The sequence below is a fragment of the Pocillopora damicornis genome, chromosome 13, assembly GCF_964200805.1.
Source record: "Pocillopora damicornis chromosome 13, jaPocDami1.2, whole genome shotgun sequence".
NCBI classification, from domain to species: Eukaryota; Metazoa; Cnidaria; class Anthozoa; order Scleractinia; family Pocilloporidae; genus Pocillopora; species Pocillopora damicornis.
This window is the reverse complement of record NC_142682.1, coordinates 1,677,616-1,701,151: the sequence shown is the minus strand read 5'-3', so window position 1 is coordinate 1,701,151 and position 23,536 is coordinate 1,677,616. Positions and strand designations below refer to the sequence as shown.

The 23,536-nt window shown below is 38.7% G+C and overlaps 2 protein-coding genes and 1 long non-coding RNA gene across 3 annotated transcripts; 2 read left to right on the top strand and 1 right to left on the bottom strand.

The window, feature by feature from the left end:
* Positions 1-516: 516 nt before the first annotated feature.
* LOC149034950 (uncharacterized) lies at positions 517-2,327 on the top strand. Its single transcript, XM_089191003.1, has 2 exons — positions 517-651; positions 1,446-2,327. The coding sequence occupies exon 2, from the start codon at positions 1,475-1,477 to the stop codon at positions 2,276-2,278; it is 804 nt and encodes a 267-aa protein (XP_089047129.1). The 5' UTR covers positions 517-651; positions 1,446-1,474; the 3' UTR covers positions 2,279-2,327.
* Positions 2,328-4,103: 1,776 nt separating this feature from the next.
* LOC113667584 (uncharacterized) lies at positions 4,104-8,317 on the top strand. The gene is made up of 2 exons (XR_016182130.1): positions 4,104-4,342; positions 6,832-8,317. It is a non-coding gene; the product is annotated as an uncharacterized LOC113667584 (long non-coding RNA).
* Positions 8,059-22,932, bottom strand: LOC113667582 (uncharacterized). Its single transcript, XM_089191002.1, has 23 exons — positions 22,773-22,932; positions 20,965-21,091; positions 20,257-20,362; positions 19,779-19,857; positions 19,081-19,128; positions 18,687-18,812; positions 18,314-18,436; positions 17,405-17,533; positions 16,730-16,933; positions 16,270-16,476; positions 15,620-15,856; positions 14,972-15,214; positions 13,968-14,174; positions 13,572-13,646; positions 13,183-13,326; positions 12,634-12,789; positions 12,026-12,160; positions 11,297-11,491; positions 10,835-10,870; positions 9,883-10,047; positions 9,660-9,785; positions 8,999-9,178; positions 8,059-8,183 (listed from the first exon to the last, which is right to left on the bottom strand). The coding sequence occupies exons 1-22, from the start codon at positions 22,834-22,836 to the stop codon at positions 9,006-9,008; spliced, it is 3,105 nt and encodes a 1,034-aa protein (XP_089047128.1). The 5' UTR covers positions 22,837-22,932; the 3' UTR covers positions 8,059-8,183; positions 8,999-9,005.
* Positions 22,933-23,536: the final 604 nt, after the last annotated feature.

The window sequence follows — 23,536 nt, the reverse complement described above, 5'->3', positions numbered from 1 at the left end:
TAGAACTTAAATTAAAACTTCGCTCGCTCTTTCACTATGAACAAATTGCTCGAGAAAATTCAGATATTAAATGAATGAAAGTTCCATCGTTCAGTTTAACTGTAACCAAACACCTCACGTTCCAACTTTCTGGGTACTTTTTGTGAACGATTAAAATTAATTGCATACGGTTTTTAGGCCGCTTGTCAACCAACGTAATTACACTATTGTTTATACAAATTCATTCTGAAACCAATATTTTTCTGTCAACCAAAGTGATTTGATAGAGAGAAAAGAGAGGATTCATAAGTTATTTATCGGCTTGAGGTAGTGACCGACGTGTTTGCTTAAAAACACTGCCCAGCCGGAAAACGAGGTATATTTATGAAAAATGACAACGAAAGTTGGGATGTACTCGACGACTCACGAAGGCGTTACCGTGGCCCGTGGGCAGAGATAGGAAAATACTGACCGGGTAAAGGACCAATCAGATTGCAAGATTCGTTACCGTGCCCTCTAAAAAAACAATAATAAGTCATACTGTTCTGTTCATCCAAGCGGATCAGCGACTCAGTATATCTGCTGAGAAGAGGGCATTGCGTTTTATTACGCGCATTTCGAGGACGTTTCGCCGTTTTTGGCTTACCTGACCATGGAAGCTTTTGGAGAAAGGTAAAGAAGATTATCATAAGAAGTAAATTGAATTTTCTCTCGATGGTATGGGAAAAGAATTAGGACTGAGAGCTTGCCAGCTGCTTTCTAACGATATCAGCAAGATCGCTATGACTTAAATATATATTTCAATCCCCAACGAACTGCAGTACTGTAATGTTTATGTATTTCTACCGTGACTTAAAATCTAATTTTTATAGGAGGATGCTGGAGTTTACTTATTGCTTGAAGGTAGAGTCTAAAAGTACCGAAACCGTGGCAAACTGTGACGAAACGTCAGGTTCAGCAGATGGCTTTAAAAGTGTCTGAACTGATCAATTATTCGCAAATGACCTACATGTCTATTTGTTCAAAAGATATTACGATCTTCAACTTCATAGCGTCCTTTATATGAGTAAAAGAATTCGCACATAACCATTGAAAATCACTCAACTTTTGTGAGTTTGGAGTCTGTGTTATATTTTTGGAAACTGTGGAAAGTAAAATCACTGGATTCCAAATTTTTGTTTCGTTTGACGCTATACTTGATATTCTGGTATGGAAAACATAAGCGTACACTGAGGTTAATAGCGATATTTCATGTTTGAACAAAATTAAAAGCATTTGGATTAAACTTCCTGTCCCTAAACTTTATAATTATCGACGAAACAGTTGAGTTCAATGCAATAAAGAAATTATGAATCAGTACTTTAGAAGAAAATTCTCCTTAACTTTCCCCTCAGTTGTCAAGGAGTTTTCAAATTTTGAAATACTAAATTATATTATACTAAGAAATATCTTATTTCCGTATGAAGGTAATTTTAAAGTGCTTGTGGTCACGACGATGCCTGAGGAGGAAACCCAGCCACTGTTGAAAGTGTGCACATATCCCGAACCAAGGTTTGGAGAGGCGAAGATTAAGATAAGGCTGCCTTGGGACAAAATCCTGTCAGTATGCTACAGTCTGTTGCTATGTTGGCAAGTGATCGGGAATTGTTTATACTTTGTTCGTGGCATTAAGTGTTTCAGAGACAAGTCCTCAACGTTCCTTTGTGAAAGAAATGCAGCTTTCCTGTATTCAGAAGAACTTGAAGTCGTTTGGCTCACTACTCAAACCATTCTTATCGTCGTTGTCATCGTCTTATTACCACGAATACCAGGATTCCTCGGCCTTAAGGCAATCTTCCATCGGTTGAAATGTGTTCCCTCATTTTTCACATTGGTTCTTCTTCTCGTGATTGCGGTATCCAGAGATGTTATGCTATTACTAACATCTCCCAAAACTTTCCTTACCATGGCGATCCTAATCGGGTTTGCTCTAAAATATACACTGGCAGTTTTAGCTGCAGCTATGCTTAATTATACACAGCTGAGTACTTTAAAGCACCGATATCCCCTCTATGTGTTTTTATTATCGAAGTTGACTGTCTTTGTGATTTTTCTCGCAAGTTTCATTCATTTCACCATCGCGCTCATTGCAATAACTTTCAACGTTCAAAAATTTCCTGCAGCGATGAGTTCAGCAAACTCGACGGATTTTCATGTGGTGAATAAATTGTTAGAAAACTTTGGCGTCACCAGTTTTCGATTCAAATTAATGAGTTTCTTCTGGACGAAGCTATTCATCGATGACAAGGGTATTTTTTGAACAGCATTAGGATAAATGATCTGAATAAAGTCGATTTGATCAATCTCTCGATAGTGATATGTCTTTACCTATATTTAAATACAACGCACGCATGATTTCAATTTTACTTGAGGGCGGAGAGTTTCCGTCAAATATTGCCCGCGCGTCGAACAATATTGAAGTATTACAGTTTTTTTTCTAGTTTCTACATAGCCTCATGGAAGCACGAAGGGGACTGGGACGTTGTGTTTTATCTTCTCATGCTCTCCAGCTTACAAGATAGACTAGCTGGCCAGATGATTTGTTCTCTGTTCTTGAACAAACAAACTGACCGACAACAGACTGACTAACAGATTGTGTGAATTGAGTGACCGGCAGACTGATTAGTAGACTGACTGATAGACTGTGTAGCCTAACATTACAAGCCATTGGAGAAAAAGTAAACGGAAATCCATTCCTCAGGCTGCCAATCTTTTCTCTTTATTTTCTCGAAGTCTCGTATGAAGAGGGCGGAAACAAAAATCTCCTGGTTACGCTAAGACTTTCAGAGGAATCAAGGTTTAGTTGAGCCGAAAGCACGGAGGCACTTGGCCTAGGTAACTGAATACTCCATAGCAGTGTACCGGCCCAGAAGGCCACTCGGGAGAGTGTTCTGGTCTCCCTTTTACAGCTTGGTTTTCCTGCGTTTCCTTTCTTGCAACCCAAATGGGTTATTTCATTACCCCACGCTAACCGTGGAGGGTTCGCATCTCAATTTATACTCGCTTGTTAAGAAGATATTTTGGCTAATATATAGATTTTCAAAGCCAACCAGTGAAGTTCAATCAGTATTTTTTTCTATGGACAAAATTTTCATTATGATAAAAGGATGCTAGCGCTAACTGATGAGGAAGACGGCTTGTTCGGTTAGTCAGGGTATGTTACAACGAAGCAATGGGCCTCACCGAACAGTTTCGAGCCTGAATCATTGGATAAGGAACTACAGGTACTTGTCTACTTTAAAAAGGTGCTAATATCTCCAACTTCACAGGATCTTCTGAAAAACACACCACTGAGATAGATAGAGAAGCTCCTAAGGTTACATCGTTTTCAGTATTCCGAATTAATTACCTCAGCCGAAGAGATACAAAGTGCTGTTTCTCAGTAGGTCAAAATGATGAATTAAATAAAAAATCATAACATGTAAACTACAAGTTTATGAAAAGACAAAAGGACGTTTACCCAATACACAAAATAGCAACCCGAGACACCGTACGAAGTTACCAAAGTTGGGAAACTTGAACTTCTAGACTTTCGGGGAAAAGAAGAGCTTGATACAAATAGGTTATGACTTAAGATAAATTTTGAAATTTTTTTACGTTATTCTCATAGTTTATGTTTGCATAATTTGCATATACTATTCGAAAAAATTCAGCCATCATTAATAGGAAAAGGCCAAAGTTTGGAGAAATCGTTTGCTTATGCTAAAAAAACCTGTTTCGTTTTCATTTTCTGTATTCTCAGTGACAATAGCTCCGAAACAAGGAATGCGGGGATTTTTTTCTTTGTTATTTGTCGTTTGACCCAAGACAAAAATAGAACGTGATCGAGGCTATGCAGTATTCGCATTCTATGTTAAGTATTTGTATTGAACGGCTTTAGATTTTTAAACTTTTTCACCGTCCACGGATTCTCATATATTATGTTTGCAGAATTTGCATATATTATTCGAAAAAATTTAGCCATAATTAACAGGAAAAGGCCAAAGTTTAGAGAAATTGTTTGCTTGTGGGGAAAAGACCTGTTTCGTTTTCATTTTCTGTATTCTTGTTGAAAATCACTTGAATCATTTGACTCAAGACAATAAGAACGTGATCTAAGCTAGCGACGTAAATCAACTATAGCGACCTTTGAACGTGAGCCAAGACGAAAGCCCTGAGCTTAAGCTGATGTTTGAGAATACTTTTTCAATTTGTAATCTATCAGAAGAAGAAATAAGGAACCTCGTCAGGCAAATTTATCCAGAAAAGCGCACACGGAAAGCAACAAGAAGTTTCTCAGTCTTAACTCTCACGTTGATCAGTCCAATTCATGTTTGCCCAACGGGTAGGTTTTCCAAACTATTTTTGCACACAGATTTTTTGGTAGTTTGCCTGTTTTAAAAGTTCGTCCTTTTATTATCAGGACACTGAATGAGGCAATTAATCTATTCTCTTGAGAAAAATGTTATTATGTTTCCGTTGCGTCAATCTGTTCTCCTCGATCGGCTCCTACTTCGATGTGAATCCCACAACATTATGCAAATATTTGAACATCGAAACGAATATATTCGAAGTTGTTTACGATGACAACACTTTTGGAGTGGAAATGCAGTATTTTTTATTCTACGTTGAGAATTTGTATTGGTCGACCCCAAATGGCAAGCCTCTTTTGCCATTTTTCAGGTTTTAAACTCTCTTGTGTTTAAAATATATGAAAGTTCACAAGGCAACCAGGTGGACAATCAGACATGGTTTGATGCTACTCTGGTTTACAGATTTAATGAATGTAACCGAAGAAATTACAATTCATAGACCCAACGTTTCGACACTCCTCCAGTGCCTTCATCAGGGATGACCTAAACGCTACAACAAGAGGTCCTTGTATAATAATCACTAACAAGCGGCCTTTTTTCTGACGAGGTGTAAATAGGCGTCAGGAAGCAAACTGCCATCGTCACGATTCAAAGGAGCGCGGGCGGAGTTAATAGATTTAATGAATGTAACCGAAGAAATTACAATTCATAGACCCAACGTTTCGACACTCCTGTCTAGTGCCTTCATCAGGGATGACCTAAACGCTACAACAAGAGGTCCTTATATAATAATCACTAACAAGCGGCCTTTTTTCTGACGAGGTGTAAATAGGCGTCAGGAAGCAAACCGCCATCGTCAAGATTCAAAGGAGCGCGGGCGGAGTTAATAGATTTAATGAATGTAACCGAAGAAATTACAGTTCATAGACCAAACGTTTCGACACTCCTGTCTAGTGCCTTCCTCAGGGATGATCTAAACGCTACAACAAGAGGTCCTTATATAATAATCACTAACAAGCGGCCTTTTTTCTGACGAGGTGTAAATAGGCGTCAGGAAGCAAACCGCCATCGTCACGATTCAAAGGAGCGTGGGCGGAGTTAACATGCCAAGCCTCCAAACAAAGGCGCTGGTGGTAACGCCGATTAGTAGTGATAATTTTAGAATTATCCTAACCAATTGTATGGTTAGTTAGGCATGTGTGCTCCGATAAAGCTGAATTTTCATTTTTGCAAAAGAAAACCGCTTTTTGATGCTTTTTCAAACGTGTACCAAACTGTCGTTTGGTCTGTCCGAAGTATTCGATGTCACAATCATTGCAAGGAATAGAATAAATGGCGTCGGTTCGTTGTTCTTTCGTGACGGGATCCTTAGGTTTGGCGAAAATATGCCCCAAAGTCTGAAAAAGTTTTTGAGCAACTTTAACGTTGTGGTTATTCAAAATTCTCTTGATGGGTTCCGTAACACCCTGAATGTAAGGAATAACAGCAAAAACAGTCGCTGGTTCCCTTTCATCAAGAGCGTTACCAGTTGTAACTGGTGTTTGGCAGTTACGGAGAAAGGTTTCTGTATAGCCATTTGCCTCTTGGACATTAGAAACATATTACCATGTTAGCAGTGACAGCAAAAACTTATTGATAGTAGGTGCCGTTATATGCGAATTGCGTGGTTTTGAGGCAAAAAGACAGCGGATGAATAATATCCTCCACAGGCAAAGAAGTTCTTTGTCCTAGGGAAGCATCTTCTCTGTCTCTCCTCCGCAACCTTAACGGCAAGATCAACTGGGATTTTAGTGAAGAGAGAAACAACGTCGAAAGATATTAATTCTGTGTCGGAGACTTTGATTCGTGCGTGACACATGTCAGATGATGAGTGCGAACACTATGGACATTGAATGGTTTACATAATTAACGCAACCTTGAATGACCCTTTTAAATCAGTACTCGGCAACAACCAATCAAAATGTAGAAAATATCGTATAAGAGAGTGATTTCTTACAAATTTTGCAGAGTAGCTTTTTACACACCTGATGTAAATAAGCGAATACGAGAGCGAAATAAAACAGTTTAATTGAGTCTCGTTCGTCAGAGTTCTATCCCTAGTAAACAGGACAAAGTTTACAAAATTCAGAAGCGTTAAGAGTTTTATCTCTTATGAAATTCGCAAATTCGCAGAAAAAAGGCCGCTAATTAGTGATCATATATAAGGACCGTCTTGTTGTAGCGTTTACATCACCCCTGATGAAGGCACTAGACAGGAGTGTCGAAACATTGGGTCTATGAATTGTAACTTCTTCGATTACATTCATTAAACTTTGTAAACCAGAGTAGCATCAAACCATGTCTCTCTTGTGTTAATTTCGTTTCTAATTTGTAGACGTTTCGAAGCCATTGTTAGAACTAGAGAACCATTCTGATTTTCGCTTCGAGGAAGATGATGGCGGGGTTTATCTATTCGTGGTAGTAATTTCGTTACCTTTTTTAACTAACATTCGTAAAACTATTTTGTTGTCCTTGTTTGCAGCCAACGATTCAGCCTGATAAAGACAAGAAGCTATAGTGGCGTGAGACATCATTGCTAGTTTCGTCGCCATGCCATCATTTTTGGAAGTACTTGCACGACGCCTAAAACGAAGAATAGAAAGAGGAAAGAAACACGGAGTCAAACTTTTAAAAGTATGTTACTTTTTATTGCTGTGGTGGCAGATCGCCGGAGTTGGTCTTTTCGCAGTGCGTTGCGTGACATGCTATAAAATGCACATTCTTACTTTCAAGTGTGACAAGGACGCACCCTTCCGCCACTCAGGAGTGCTGCAACTTACTTGGTTGACTACGCAATGCCTTCATGGTGTTATACTTATTGCTGCTCTACAGAAAGTCCCAGAGTTCCTTGGTTACAAGGAAATCTTGCATAGACTGAAGTTTCTTCCTTCGTTTTGGACCTTGATTGTCCTTGCTGTCGTTCTTCTCTCTAGGTTTGCAACATTATCACTTTCCTCTGAGTCGTCCTTGCAAATGCTGATATTAATCGTTTTCTCTGTGAGCTATGTAGTGAAAATTCTTTTAATAGGCTTTTTGAACTACACACAGTTGAAAATGTTAAAATACCACCACCCGAAACGTGTTTTTTATGTTCTAAGCAAGTTAGCACTTTTCGTTTTTGTTGTAGAATGTGTGGTCAGTTTCGTTATGTCTTTTATAGCAATGTTGCTTAAAGTTGAAGAGATTCAGATGGGTAAAAGAGAAGAATTGTCAGGTGTTATGAGGACATCTGACATCTTACGGCAAATAAGTGTGGCCTTCTTTCGTCTTAGGATATTGAGCTTTTTCTGGAATAAACTCTTTGTTGACGACAAAAATATACTTTCTAACTTCGAGAACTTGCCACACCAAGCATTTCTCCTATGAAGGGGAGCCACGATCAGCAACTTGAACAATGTAAATGATACAGGGGAAGGTAAAAAAAAAAGAAAGGGAAAAGAAATAAGAGGAGAAAGCAAAGTACCTTTCATCCGCGTAGTAGGCTTAAGATGTTCTCCAACCACCAGATAAGCATGCAAATCAGATCATAAATTGCCAGGATGGAGACAAATTTTTTTCCAATCTAAAAAACAGTGTAGTCATGCCTCTTTCTTTTCCTATACTAGAGTTAAGTAATTTTGCGCTCACGCAAGTTTAAAAACGAAATGTTATTTGAACCTAGCTAGTTTCCTTTCAAAGGTGTACATTCTTAAGTAAAGCTGACTGTGGCTCTAGAATTCATGCCTTTATTGCATTTTGTAAGTAAGAGGAGTTACAAGAGTGTTCAGTCAATAAAGCTGCGTTGACACTGTACCGCTGTTGTTGCTCTTGGAATTTCCAGTAACCATGACTGACCTAGAGAAAAACGAAAACATGAAATTGTTTAACGGTCACCTTTAGCGGGTCTATAGTTAATTTTCAATGTATTATTTCGTCTTATTAACTTTGATTATTGTAACTTCAAAAAATAAATAAATTTTTTTTTCTTATGGACGTTTATCACACCCTTCATTACACATCGCGCATTTAAAATCTCCCCGCCATTTCTTTGTTGAAGTCGCCAACGTTTGTATACAGAAAAGTTTATTGTGGTTTCCGTCTTTAAATGGGTTTGGTTAAATCACCTAGAAAAAAAACCATCAAGACTCCATTAAGGCCTCAGCAGAAACAACTGATGTGAACGGTGGTGTAGCGTAGTTTTGGTAAACATTTACAACACTAATTCAAGCATTCAGTAAGTGAAAAATGATACAAAATTCAACCGAAATGCTGAATTCAGTGCTCGCATTTGGCTAGATATTACAGATATTTTCGTGAACAGATAAATATTAGTGTAGGTAACAACATGATTTCGAGTCCGATCTGGTGTTAATAAACACGAGTAAATTTTTCAAAGACAACAAAATTTCACGAACCCATAGGACGAGTGAAATTTGTAGTCTTTGAAAAATATAGAAGTGCTTATTTTACACCAAAATGCACGAGAAATCATATTTTTACTTATTAATAACTTACGTGCAAAACGCATCGCAGAAAGTCAAAAAAGAGAGATGAAATTTTTGCAGCGCGCGCACTATTTGTAATTTACACTCAAGTTACATGAAAAATGCACTCATTTTCAGCCAATCAGACGCACGCAATGTATATTATAAGTCATAAAAAACACTTACATCACGATCACGACACTTTCAAGTCAAGGGTTTCCTTGTCCTGGCCGAATTGGTTGACCGCGGTACACTCGTACCGCCCTGTGTTGTGTTCTGTGACTACTCTTATAACCATGCGAGTACCAATTGGTTGTCCTTTACTGTTAACTAGCTGTACGAGCTTTGGAATACCAAGGAAGTCACCTGGAAAGGCAAGAGTAGCCATTGTATATATTTCAGTTCGAAAAAGGGAACAGTGAAGGAATAAACGAAGATTCGAACGAAGAAGGAAAGTACAAAAAAAATTAGCTAGTTGTCGTGCAAGTGATGATGAACTTGTTTGAAATGATATCAATATCAATGGCGATGAGGATGAAAGCCTTTACAAAAATGGTAATAGTGACAGCTTTGTAAAATTATGGAGACTATTTACGATAAAGGGAAAAAGAAGATGAAATGGAAGAAGACTTCCTCACCAAATTCATATCAAAAAGTTTTAACGTGTTGAACCATAGCCCAATGCCATATACGCAAATAATAATCTGCAAACTATTGTTTCTTTGAAATTAAAAACTCTCAAGGAAAAAAACCTAACACATGTGTAATGGATGCTTTGCAGCAATGACATAGCAGATCAATTGATTGGAAAAATTCAAAAGCAACATTAACGTTGTGTACGACTCACTTGGAACATCCTCCAGAAAATGCCAACTGACAAGTGGGGTTGGCGAGGCATGCGCATAACAGTCGAGCACAGCTTCTCTACTATTCGTGTCTACACTGGAGTTCAAGCTGGTGATCACCGGGGAAACTGAAAAGATGAATACCAAATTACCGTTTGCGCTTATTTTATTTATACGCACCTGTCTTTTCACGAGTACATTGGTCCAAGTAAATTAGTCTCTTACCGCCACATGCCTCTGCAGAAGTCGCAGCCAATTGCAAAGTCTTGGTCCCATGCTCACAGTTTTTACATGCGGTCTCTCCAGGTTGGTCCTGGTAAGTATCTTTTGGGCAGACTCGGCACAGAGGACCTGACCCGTTCGCACTGAATTTACCCGCGGGACACTGATCTGTCGAAAAAGGATGGTGGGGTTGTTGGAGAGGTATAAAACAGTGGCGAATAGGGTGGTGGGGTGGGGAGAGGTACAAAACAGTGGCGAATAGGGTGGTGGGGTGGGGAGGGGTGCAAAACAGTGGTGAATAGGATGGTGGGGTGGGGAAAGGTGCAAAACAGTAGTGAATAGGATGGTGGGGTGGGGAGGGGAACAAAACAGTGGTGAATAGGATGGTGGGGTGGGGAGGGGTTCAAAACAGTGGTGAATATCAACGAAAAACCTGCAACATTGATTAATGTAATCCTACAGTAAATCGAAATTGTCCAAGGGCGGTTGAAACTCATCCGACATTGCTGGTCTGTAATTGAGGTGAGAAGAAGTTGATTCACACTTCTAATCGGGTTAAAAGCAAAATTGTCTTCCCGCTCGAAGCGAGTCAGCCGAATACGCTTTTCATTGATCTTCAGTGGTTTTACCATTTTTTGCCAGTGGCGCACAAAAAATTCTTCAAAGAATGTAGTGGAACAAAGCCTGAACATTTCCATATTTTAGCTGACGCCAACTGTACTTTTTTCCTATTTTATCAGCAGTCTAAACACTCTCAGCCATTTCCATTGAAACGATACTTACACCTCATCAAATGGCTTAAAAGAACAACGTAGTTAATGTCATTAGCTTAGTAACTTGCTGAGATGAACAAAACTAAATTCACATACTTCAGGCGATTTCTTTAAGCGTCTAACTTAGCAAAATAAACCCTCATTAGTCGTAAACAGTAGCTTCTTGGTGTTATTACACTTACCTATAGCCCTCGGAAACAAGACGTCATTTGCCATATCTGAAAATGTCACAAAATTTTTACGAAAAGATTGCGTTTAATTTAAAAGTAAATCAGTGGTAATATTTGTTAGAAAGAATATTCAACTGAAATTTGTATGACTAAAAAAAAGGGTGAAATATGAATTTAACATTGCGGCGTTACTGAATCTTGTTCAGTTCAACTTGAGCTTTTCATTCTTACAGTAGCAGAAGTGGAGGAATACTTTGAAATTAACGTGTAAGAGTATCTTTCGCTACTGTACTAACATAATAAGAATGCTGATTAAAAAGACGTTAAGTATTATACCGTTAACCATTTAAGGAGCTGCAATATAGGGCTTGGGTGAACTTGTAAATTCAGCTGCCAAAATTGAATAATTTATAGAGGTAAGCGATAGTATCCTGTTTCTAATGCATATTAACCGTTAGGCTTGCTTAACCTTACCTTTCTTTCGTGTTGTTTCTCTCCTAACAGATGATTTTGTAACAGTGAGTTGAGCAGCACGAGTCACTTCACCATGTGTGTTAGCTGACATGCAAGAGTAGCTTCCGCTATCTGTGGAGTCTGCATTTCCGATGGTCAGCTGTGTTCCTATGGGATTACCGTTCTTGTCTTTGATTGGGGCTTGAGTTTTGGAACCTACGGTATGCAATTGCCATCTTCGCTATTAGTTAGTTGTAGGGGATGAGGAATTATCTATCACCATTGTCTAGCTTTGCTAATGAAGGGAACCTTTATGTGACCTGAATTGGCGAGACTCATATTAAAGAAGCATCTATCCCAACAAAACTCGTGAACAAAGAAAATTTTGATCAAATACACATGTTGAGGAAAACAGGTCTCCGTGTCAACTTTCATGTCTTATGGATTCATCTACACCAGCAAATGTTCATAAGGAGTCTTCTTCAAAAAATACGGCAAATAAAAGACACAATGCTATGATGAATAAGACGAATGGAAAGTGTATTTCGCAATAACATCATTTATGAACTTGACGTTACGTATGCAGATTGGCGCAAAACGCGTCATCCTTTGTACATGTTTGTCACGGCAGTGTGAAAAATTATGTGAGAAACTTGACTTTCAAAGGTTAGAAAAATGCCGTTTCTTTTTTTCCTTTTTTTTTTGTCAAGGAGGCTCATAGATGGATTTCAATACTTCTCAGCAACTTACCTTTACCATTAACTGAGTACTTCCAATAAACAGAAGACGTGGGTTCTCCATCTGAGAAACATTTCAACACCACAGTCCCACCCACACTGACTGAAGCAACGTCTCCTGGCTCAAGTTTTGTGATTTTGGGAGACCCTGTGGGTTAATTGTTCAGACAAATATCATGGAGCAATTTTTTTTCATTCCGATGCAAAGTTTTTATGAAGAAATAAGCAGAAAAAAAGACAGCGTGTCCTTTATCCAAAGAGATTATAATTGATGAAATCTCTCAATTATAACTGACAGAAATATAAGTAATGCATATTTTATCAGGAATTTTTTTCATCGTATTCGTATTTCTTTCATCACTATATAACCATTTGGAGAAATGGTGGGTTCTTAAAGGATGCGCTTACAACCCCCCCTTCCAACCCCCATTCACTCACCCCACCCTTTCCCCCCCTTCCCTCCCCCACTTACCCACCCCACCCTGTGCCCCCCCTTCCCACCCCCATTCACTCACCCCACCCTATGCCCTGATATCCATTTGTCCTGACCCCGCCTGTCAACGAAGACTTAGGTTGTGGGAAGATTTAATTGTATTGTGACTTGTGATTCTTGTAACTTACTTCCACAAAACGTAGCTCCAATATGCAGGGTGTAGGTTCCCTGTGGACAAGGCAAGCAACTTGTCCGCTGTGGTTTGTCTTGGTATGTTCCATTGGAACAAAATTTACAGAATGGGCCAAGTCCATCCTTGGAATATCGACCAGGAGGACAAATAACTAATGGATTAATTTTTAGGACACAAAAAGTCAGGAACCTTTTATAATTATTATTATTATTTTTTAGCTCAGGCCGGCTCATCTTGTGTGATTGAGAAACTTACTGAAAATGTTATAGAACGTTAATATGTTTCAAAGAAAAGTTAAACTTTTGCCAGAAGTGACTCAGAAAACTTGCAGCACCATCTCAACCGATAAAATATATTAAACCAAAGCAAAAGGTAGTTTTCCCACCCGCGTTTTCCCACGCTAAAGCCGTTTGCAAGTTTTCACTTTCGGAGACGGTTCTCATTAGCTCGTTGCAAAATGGTGATTTCAAGAAAATTCAAAATGAAAGCACCACCTCCGACTGGTTTGCAGATAGCAGAGGTTCGTGTTATTTTTATCACTCACGTCGACACTTGTATGCTCCTTTTCCTGATTGTGTCCCTGAAGGACATGCCTTACAGTCTGTCTGCCCAGTTTTATCCTGAAACGTGCCTTCTGCGCATGCTTCACAGGCGCCATTTTTGTCATACGTCCCTGGTGGGCATTCATCTGTAACAATATGTAAGAAATAGTGTGAAGCCTAAGAAAATATTTCAAGTCCCACGTAATTAGTATACTAAGATCTGGTTCTAAAGCTGAAGTTTCGAGCATTAGTCCATCATCAGAGCGAATCGAGGAGTTGTGGGTTGTGCGTGGACCAAAACCAGAGACTGAGGTAAATACCTGAGTGTAAATGTTTCTTATCTAAATTAACATCTTCAAAACTTCACAGCACGCGAAATAAATCAACTTACAGCAGCCTGAGCCAAACGACGAATTCCGAATGCTACCAACGTCACATGGAAGACTGGTATTGACCTCCTTGTAACCTAATAGAAAGTGAAGCAAAAAAGATTGCTTGTTTAGATGACTAAGTTTGTGGAATGTTACCAAACAAGGCAAAAAGTTTCTTTTACTTAAGGTTATAAGTTTCATTCTTCATTTATGATTATTTGACAAAATTAAAACTGCAACCAAATACGAATTGGTCATTCTTCTTTTCCACGCATTTCGGTCACTTGATTAACTTTTTAAATTCTGAGTTCTGATCGGCACTTTGTGTCATCTATTAACGATATAATTGGGTTTTAGGATACTCCTCAATCGAGCTTCTTAACTATTGTTTGGTAAATAAACTTAACACTGCTTACCAACACACTGTGGAACTGGTAACGATTGAGGATAACTTTTCCATTTTCCATCAGATTTTCCACAAGTCCACCAAGAATAGACACCAAAAGGCTTTTCGCCCTGAGGGCACGTTCTTATACAATATCGGGTGGTCCCGCCCGGTAGCCAATAGCACGTCAATGAACCACTAGGGGGGTCGCTTTCGGGGGGCAATTGGCATCGTTCTCCTGCGTGGGAAAAATAGACTTTCAGACAAAAACCACCATCCTTTTCTCTACTATCTTTCTACTATAATGAAGAAATAACGATACATTCACCATAAAAAATTTTGTCCAAAATATACACTAACGATTTATTACATTCGAGTTGAATAACGTTATCTGTTTAGGAAAAAAAAAACCAACCATGGCTGGCAGAAAAATACCAGTAATTCCAGAACAATGGAGTAAAAAGTTGTGTATAGCGACTTTAACTCAGTCTCCAGCAAAGCGTTCAAGCAACTTAAAAGGCACATGCAACAGTACTCTCAGAAAATCTCACTCGAGAAATGTATCCCCCCTTAAAAACTATTCATGAAGGAAAAAAAAAGCACAGGGCACCCAAACTAATTTCGTCGACCACAATGTAGAACAACTGTTTAGCGGTTTTCATTTTTCTATCAAGGTCCAAAGTTTCTCGAGTCTCTTACTCCTGAGATTACGCACTCTATCTTTCGCAACACAAAAACTTAAAATATCTATTTTCAACATTACGGACTATTATGTGGATTGTCAACTCGTTATTTACAATATCTGTTGTCTAAGTTATTCATCTCGTGCTACTTACATGCACTGATGGTTATTTTAGGTTTTCTCGCCATCGATCTGTTTTTTTTTCTTTGCCTGTTTACCATTTGCAGTAAATTTTTGTAATTTTGTGAGTAATGGCAAATAAAATAAAAGTAAAACGTGGAGTCTCTTAATATAACATCAGTTTCAACCACTTATAATGATTGTCTCCTATGTCTTACAACCTGTATTCTTACCTCCGACATACAGGATGATTTTACAATCCGCCGAATTTCCACTGGCGTCAACAGCAGTGAAAGTCATGTGATAGCCACTTGTTCTTGACAAAGACTTGCCGTCAATGAGAGGAGGAATGTATCTGACAATACCAACATTATCAGTGAAGACCGGTCTTGAGATGTTTACCCACACTTGAGAGGTGCTGTAGGACACTTTGTAGATCTTCTCTGGACAGAAGACAACCTTGGGTTTTTCATTGTCTTAAGAAAACGCAGGGGAATATAAACAAACGAGACAGTTTTAGAAGCTGTGATTATGGAGAGAAGCATGGCGCAAAACTTTATCTATTTACCTTTGTAGCTAGTTTCTTGCTCAAATATTCCTGTTCGAAAAACTTCGTAATATTAAGTTCATAACTACGCTGGCAACGTTGCGTTTTCAGTTCGTCCTCTCCTTTGCCTAGGGGATTTTTTGCCTGGATCTCCAGTTTTCCTTCCTATATAGGAATAACGCTGAAAAATTGTAACTCAACCTTAATGCAGTACTTTCCACCAAAACCTTTTTTTTGGAAGAATGTGTGATCTAAAGTATACACCACCTTGGGGAAGTATATTTTAACAATGAATACTATGAAGAAATTACTGAAGAACAAAAACGATATGCACCTTTCACACCCACAAGCACTGTGCAAAATTTCGCTTGACCGATTTCGTTCACCGCTGCCCACCTGACAGTCGTGCTGCCGAACGGGAATCGGTAGCTGCTGCTTACCCCAGGAGGTTCAACAGCAGTGACGTTCTTAACGTTAGCTGTGGGGATTTTCCACTGATCACTGACATCCGCTGTGCTCATCCCCGGCTTTAGGATCACATTAATGTCAGAAGGACACGTGATATACGGTGCTGGAAGAAGGGATTATGGGAAAAAGAGCCACAGTGATAATTAATACAATCATTTATTTTGAGAGACGCAACGACCCAATTATCAGAGTGTTTTTTAGACTTTACGGTGTTTTTTTTTCCCGGGTAGGACACGTGCTTCTCTCCAACGGTGCCCTTCTTTACTTAGGAAACTGGCAAACTGACAGTGAAATGTAAAGGGCTGCAGATCATCAGTGGCATGCACTCCATGTCGCTTCATACAACAGAAGCAGAAGTATTAGAACAGCAGCTTCACAGCGAAACTAAAAGAATCTAGTCCTAATCGGGGATAATTTCCAGACCGTTCGGAAGCTCGGAATAGCAATTTAAATCGAAAAAATGGCCACACAACAAGAAAGCCCTAACCGAAATAAAGTGATATTGATATAACTTACTCGGATGCCGTTTTTCACAGATCGGTTCCGTTCCACTCCATTTACCATCCGCCTGACAGTCCCTGTAGCTGACTCCCTTCAGATCGTACCCGGAATTACACCTGTAAAAGCATCGACCTCCATAACGAGTGGAGCCATCAAGATATATTTTGCAGCTGGCCTGCACAGAACCATTTGGAATGTCTTTTAATGATGGACATGGTCTTCCTGTTAAAGTTCAGCAAGATATTTCACCAACTTCATCGATTGTATTATGTAAATTTTCCTCTTCAGTTTGTAGGTGTATATTTTCACACAAACCTCCAAACAGATATTTAAGGATATCTCTTTGAGGCAATTATTAGCCCCAGTCAAGTTTCCTTGAAAAGACTATTGTATTGAAATGAAGCTACATAATTTCCTAACGACAAAGCATGTTAAACCATCTCTTGCGTTGTAAATGTAACTTCACCTCCCTTACCTATGCAATACGATGGATGAGGAACCCACAACCCATCTTTGCCACAAGTTGTAATCTCAGCCGCTGGCTTATTCAGAACATTTCCATGATTGCACACAACTTTGCAGGTGTCCTCGTATTTATTTTGTCCCTCTTGTGTACATTTTGCAGGATGAAGTTGACTACGAGAATCTCTGTCTGCGCTGAAGTGGGAGCACGTCTTACCTGAGGAACAATTTACAGAAAGGCTGGAACTACTAGAATAAAAATTTTTGAGGTTAAAAACTAATGAGTCCACTGTAGGTAAATAACGATATGACAAGAGAGCTGAAGGACTCGGAAAATGATAGGGTGGGGAGAACGACAGTCTGACGATTGAAAATGCATGTTTCCGACAGCGAGTTAAGAGACAATGATGCAAATACGACATTGACAGGAAAACGCCGATTTTAACAAACTATTTTGAATTTCAGACAGAAACGGATGTCTGTTTCCCCAATACATTATCCAAGTTATCTCTCGCGTTTAAGTTCTTGACACTCAGATCGATTTTTTCCGCGTGGATGTCTCCGAGAACAGAATTTTGTCCAAGAGAGATCTATAAATAGCTCAAGTGAAATCGTCGAATCACGGACAAGAAGGCTCCTTCTCTATCCCCTCATATTCTCCTGATGTCTTCAGGAGAAAGTCACATACGTTTACAAGATGAGTAATCCTTCCACTCGTATCCTGGTTTACATTTACACTGAAAACCACCAGGGTAGTTTCTACAAGTAGTGGTCGTCTTGTCGCAATTGTCCTTCCCCTCTTTACACTCGTCGATATCTAAGGAAAGAGATGACGACAATGATAACTTTATTTGATGACTTGGAGATCAGTATATTTGAAAAACTGTTTCCTTAGATACAAAGTTCAAATTTACCAAAGCTCAGATCTATGAGATCTTAATTCATTTACCTGGAAAAGTAAATGATAGTGACGAATTTAAGAAAATATACGATTTTTTTTAAAAACATGTTTCGACAGTTCTCCTATCATCTTCAGTTCTAATTAATACAAAGTACAAAGATGAATTTGAAGTGAATAACAAAATGTTCATGGGATAGAACAAACAATTAAAACAAAACAATGTATGCAATTACAAGAAAAGTTTTAAATTTTGTAGCACCTCTCACATTTTCACACATTTACAACATTTCCTATAGAAACAAAGCTCGAATCTACTAATACGGAAATCTGTGATTTCAAATCTTTCCCCAGGAGAGATGTTTCTACCTTAGACTACAAAAGTAATGATTATAATGATGAAAGGGCAACAATGATAGCGATACCGATTTTTATGATGGTAATGATTATTGAATAAAAAAAAAATTTCGATCAAATTTATTGCACATCCAGGAACAATTAGAGTTTTTTTCCTCCATTAATCCTTAGATCCTCAAGAGTTTCTAGCCCCTGATTTAGCCTTACAATATTACCCCTGAATCAAACATTTCAGTTACGAGAATGAAAATGATAACCATAGAAAAGCCAAATGCATAGAAAAGAGTATGAAGACTATAGATACTGATGTCAGAGACATTGCCTGATGCCATGCGCACCAACCTGCACAGCGATAACCATCGACGACTTGAAAGCCACTGCGGTGACATGCGCAATGAAATGAGCCAACAGTGTTTATACAATACTCGTCACAGCCGCCTTTGTTTGATCTACATTCATCTACATCTGAAAGAAATATTCAATTAAATCTGAATGAGGAGATACATCGCAACAGGAACATTCGAAAAAAAAGATAGAACTCTCTTCACAAGCACACAAAAAAGGATAGGGGACTAAGCCATTATTTTTCACCTAGGGGGAAGGGTTAGGGGATTTTGAGGGGGGTTACATGATTTCAGGGGTACGCACGGATGGGGGATCGATTGTCGCCGACAGTGTATAAAGATGGACTATAGAAAATATTCTTCAGAGTTACCTTCACAGCGGTTTTCGTAGTTTGTCCTGTAGCCCAGAGGACAGGTACATGTGTATGAGCCAACGTTATTATGACACGTAGCAACATTGTCTGCACAGCCACCAGAATCCTTGCATTCATCGATGTCTTGAAAAAACGAGGTAAAAGAAAAAAAAAGGGGAATGCAAAACACTATGGATAGTTTGAACAGTTAGTAAGTCGACTCTTCTCCCAATCCACCCCCTGAAGGTGCACGGGGAAACTTTCTCGCTCGGGCGCCGCTTAAGGGAAAGAAGCGAGAGGATGACTGACAAACAAACTACTGCTTTTAACAGTCTCTAGTTCCTCAGATTTTTTCATAATTGCAATTTCGAGATTATTCTTATAATTTCATCCTATAGTCAGCTGGACTTACCGACACATTTCCCATCGGGTGCTTTCTTAAAACCTTTTCTGCAGTTCACTGAAAAAGATAGAAAAACACCGGTGCTTCATATCAGCAAAATTTGCGGCTCGCTTTCAGCTTTCAGCGTCGCAACCATAACAGTTACTATCACTATTCATTCTCAATGTCACAATCATGATTATTATTTATACCAACGGATGAACAAAGGGATCATGAGGAGATGAAGATACATAATGATTTAGGAAAGGAGAGTCTCGGATAGTACCCAACCTCTCAGAAAGTAAAGCTGTTGTGTTCTGGGCAAATACACTTTATTTTCCCTAAGTGATTCTCTGAATTTCCATCGAAGATTTTCTTAGGATATAGCTCTCTATAGCATATTGGTTGAGCATCAGAGAGTATATTAGACTGATCGCTCTGACGAAGGGCTAACGCTCGAAACGTCAGTTTTTTTTACCCTTTACGGTGGCCAATTTACGTTTCCAACTCAGTTGTTAACACTAAATTACCTGCTCTACTCTCCCACCGACGCAGCACCACAGTGCCTTTAGAAACTTACCCCCTCTAATAATACACCTATTCGTTAGAGAAATCTAGACTCCTGGCATGGACTTCCGCGTGGCGTTTGTGAGACTAAGCCCTCTAGGTGAAGATTCCCTGTTGGTAATTTGATCACTTATAACATAGTTATGAATCATAATACTCACAAGAGATGGTATTCCATTGGTATTTTACTTCTTTGTTGTAAGAAAATTGGTAACGTTGCCGAGACGTAATAACATAAATCTGCAGAAACAGAAATTGAAAGTACATTGTAACGGGAGTATCAACACCTCTTTATGTGCGGATCAGAGACCTGTTTCCATCTCTCCGAATAAAACTGACACTGAAACTGAAAATAAATAAAAGATGTGGATGTAGTCACAAGTGAAACCAGGCATATTCTTAGCGAGCAAGCGCAGAGTATTTCTTTCGGAAATTGTCTGGTTGCCATTTTAGATCTATAGGCAGAGGAAGGCTGGAGAGAGAGGGGGAGAGACATGTCTACCAGGGACAGGGGGGAGGTAGAATACACTACATACTCTCCTTTCTACACTCAAAGAAATCATTGTTCTTTTATTTTAGGGAGAAAAGAGGGCTGATGAAGTTTATAGCGGGATGTTACTTGGTTTCAATTTCTCTCACCTGGCTTAGCCACCAATAGTCTTGATAAACTCCGGTTTGTACCAGTTGTATTTTGATGGCGGAAAGTTTTCCTACATCTCGATCTGTTATCGTAAATCGCATTACGCTGTTGAATAGAGATCAAACAAGTTTGTAACTGGCATAATACAACAGTAGTAGAACGTGAACATTTAACACCAGATCTCCCAAATTTTCCGATGGATTTTATTCCTTCCTCTCAACGTATTTTGGCTGGCTCTGGTAACTGTTTTCCGAATCCTCTTTCCTTTACGGTAGAGTGGACAAAACTCTTCCTTCTTCTTTGTATATAAACATAATAGATACCGCCGGGTGGTTTAGATTTATCAAATGTTAAAACATTACATTGAATTTTGCGCGAGAATTGGCCCTCAGAATTTTTCTTATCAGTAGCTGAAAAAAATTCTCATTTTTGAGCTTCCAAGGGTGCTGGATTAAGTTTTGCCATTCAGCAATTTTGCCGTATTTTGATGGACATCCATGTAAACTTTACTTCCAATCCCAAGATCGTTCCCAAAAACTGTTTCTTTCTAACATGCGTTTAACTGAACAGTGCGACCATACTTATAAGCCCGAAAAAAGTGGTCAATGATGACATTATGAATTTCCCCATAGAAAGGCTGTCCGAATCTTCCCATCACCACGTGCGCGTGTGTGTCGTACGTTCATTTAACATGTTGCCACACTTGCCTGTAACGGTCAAACGGTCCTGACAGATGGTGAACCGATGTCTGAGCACCTCCTACACCCACCAAAATGATTGAAACCTTGTCATCGTCAATCCCAGAGAAACCCGTGGACACAAAAAGTTGATACACTGACAAAAAAAAAAAATCAAAGAAAAAGGCAAAAATAAACATTTTGTCGTTCTAAACTTTTCGATCAGGGAAAAATTTCGCGCTTAAAAAGAAACTTACCTAGAAAGCATATTAAGGATTCAAATAGTGACAGATCATCCTAGAATTTTTGCCTCCGTGGTCTCAAATTTTGGCAAATCGCTTTCTTTGAAAATTTTTTCATTTAAAACTGACTTTGTTAAAAATAGGTAATTTAGTGTTAACAACTGAGTTGAAAACGTAAATTGGCCACCGTAAAGGGTTAAAAAAGCTGACGTTTCGAGCGTTAGCCCTTCGTCAGCCTTTTTACCCTTTACGGTGGCCAATTTACGTTTTCAACTCAGTTGTTAACACTAAATTACCTGCTCTACTCTCTCACCGACGCAGCACCACAGTTTCTTTAGAAACTTACCCTTTATTCACTTGTTAAAAACAGTTCATTCTACTTAATGGGAGAGCTATTTCTTTAGGAAATGTGAAATAATCGGAATATCTCCTATAAAATAATCACGACACCCTTTAATTCGAGTCGGTTATTTCAATAGTAATGAATCAAAAACTTCCCATAATAGCTCGTCTAGCTCTATGTTTTTCCTTCCTATCAAAAACTAATCATTGTCTGTTTCCGAACATTAAAGGTTTAAAAGAAATCTGAAGGTCACAAAGCTCCATCGATTGAGCGCGGATGATTTTTCTTCACAGTTTTAAAGCGTCTTGAAATGTCTCAACATTTTATTGAATACAACTGTAGCCGGTGCAATTTAGGGCCTGTCTAAACAGAGCGAGACTATAACCCGTGGTGACCAGCATGTACTGCGAATGGAATTTGCATGTAATTTGTAGGATCTGTTAATGCCACATTGCACTAATGCCTGTTAAGTAAACCACACTCGCGGCTGAAAATTGGCCTAAGCGGATAGTCGTAGAGATTTTCATATAAAAATGATATTTTTGCAGCCGCCAACTCTTTTTTTTTTGAAAACTCATTAAATACATTTGATAAACCATAAAAACAACATCAATAAAAGCAAACACAGGAACGCTTTCCGAAGAGCAGTTAATTATAATCCCACTTCTTTCGATCTTAAATTACAAGGTGATCATTCTTGATCATAATAATTCATTTATAACTCTTAATGATTGCTTAGTTGTTTCACACTGATGTTGAGAATTTCAAATGGTTCCTGGAAATACCAAAAGTTTTATGACTCGAAAAATCGCCGACTCGACAAATTTACGTTCGAATAATATTTCAAAAGCGTGCTAAAGTTAGAAACGTTCAAATGTTTCTTTACCTGAAAGCACGTTTGCCCTTTCCTTGAAATTTCCTCGCCAAAATTCGACAAGTGGCATATTTTCTTACAAGGTTTTTTCAGAGAGCTCTCTTTATTCGAGTTTTAAAACCAATCACTCTTTTCAAGGAGGACAAGCGAAGTTTGATTTATTCAGGATCTCGATGCTTCAGATTTGGAAATGTCTCACATAAGATGTTATCGTTGATTCAGCGTCTGAACATAAAAAATTCGCAGTCTTGTAAACGGAAAACTTGAGCCTTTAAGTTAACTACAGTTACATCATTGAATAATTAGCCTATCTTATCGATATAAGGTTTGTTCAGATAAAAACCACTTCAAAAATATCAACTAGACTGCTGAGGCTTACCGTAACCTTTGGCGACTGGTACTTGGATAAAGCCAAGAATCGCGAAGAGTATCAAACGAACCATTGCAAAGTGAGTGGTGCCTGGTTGGACAACTCTCTTCACGGCAGAATCAGCAACTTATAGAGGGATTAAACGATGCTTTGCTTTTTAATAGGCAGCCAAATTTAAACATGCAAATTATGTCCAATTGTGCGACGAAAGTATAACCAACCAATGAGCGGCTCTTCACGATAACCCTTTCCCGAGGGGAAAAAAGCAGTTTTTTGCGAACAGAAAGATGCGAAAATTTATTTCCTTCTTTGTTTGACATGTAATTTTAAGAATTTTTTTGGGAGCGAATTTTTTTTTCTTGCGTCTTCTAATGAGTTGCTTGGCTAAAGTGAAAATTATGTTTGTGGGACGGAGCGAGGTAGGTAAAACACTACACGCCTTTGCAAATACTTAATTATGAGTTAACGGGAACAAATTCAAAACTGCAGAGCTTTTATTCTCAAATAGAATGAAAAAATAAGCAATGCGTTGGAGCAATTATAAAAAGAAATTATATTTTCCCAGTTCAATCATGGACAGAAATGACGGAGGGCGTGATGTGCAAAAACGTGTTATAGATTCAGAGGCTTAGCATCCGACGGAAAACCTCATTTCGACTCATTACTTTTTTGTATCGAACTAATGAGGTGCTACATTTAGCCAGCTGTGTCTGTTGTTGTTTACTCAACATTTAATCATTATGCACAATTTGAGTAATTAACAGGACTGTTTG

Coding starts and splice junctions, on each gene's coding strand:
- LOC149034950 (XM_089191003.1), top strand. CDS start 1,475: ATGCCTGAGGAGGAAACCCAGCCACTGTTGAAAGTGTGCACATATCCC.
- LOC113667582 (XM_089191002.1), bottom strand. CDS start 22,836: ATGGTTCGTTTGATACTCTTCGCGATTCTTGGCTTTATCCAAGTACCA. Junction 20,363..20,964: donor GGACCGTTTGACCGTTACAG/GCAAGTGTGGCA, acceptor TCTATTCAACAG/CGTAATGCGATTTACGATAA. Junction 15,215..15,619: donor AGTGCTTGTGGGTGTGAAAG/GTGCATATCGTT, acceptor CGTTTTCTTAAG/ACAATGAAAAACCCAAGGTT.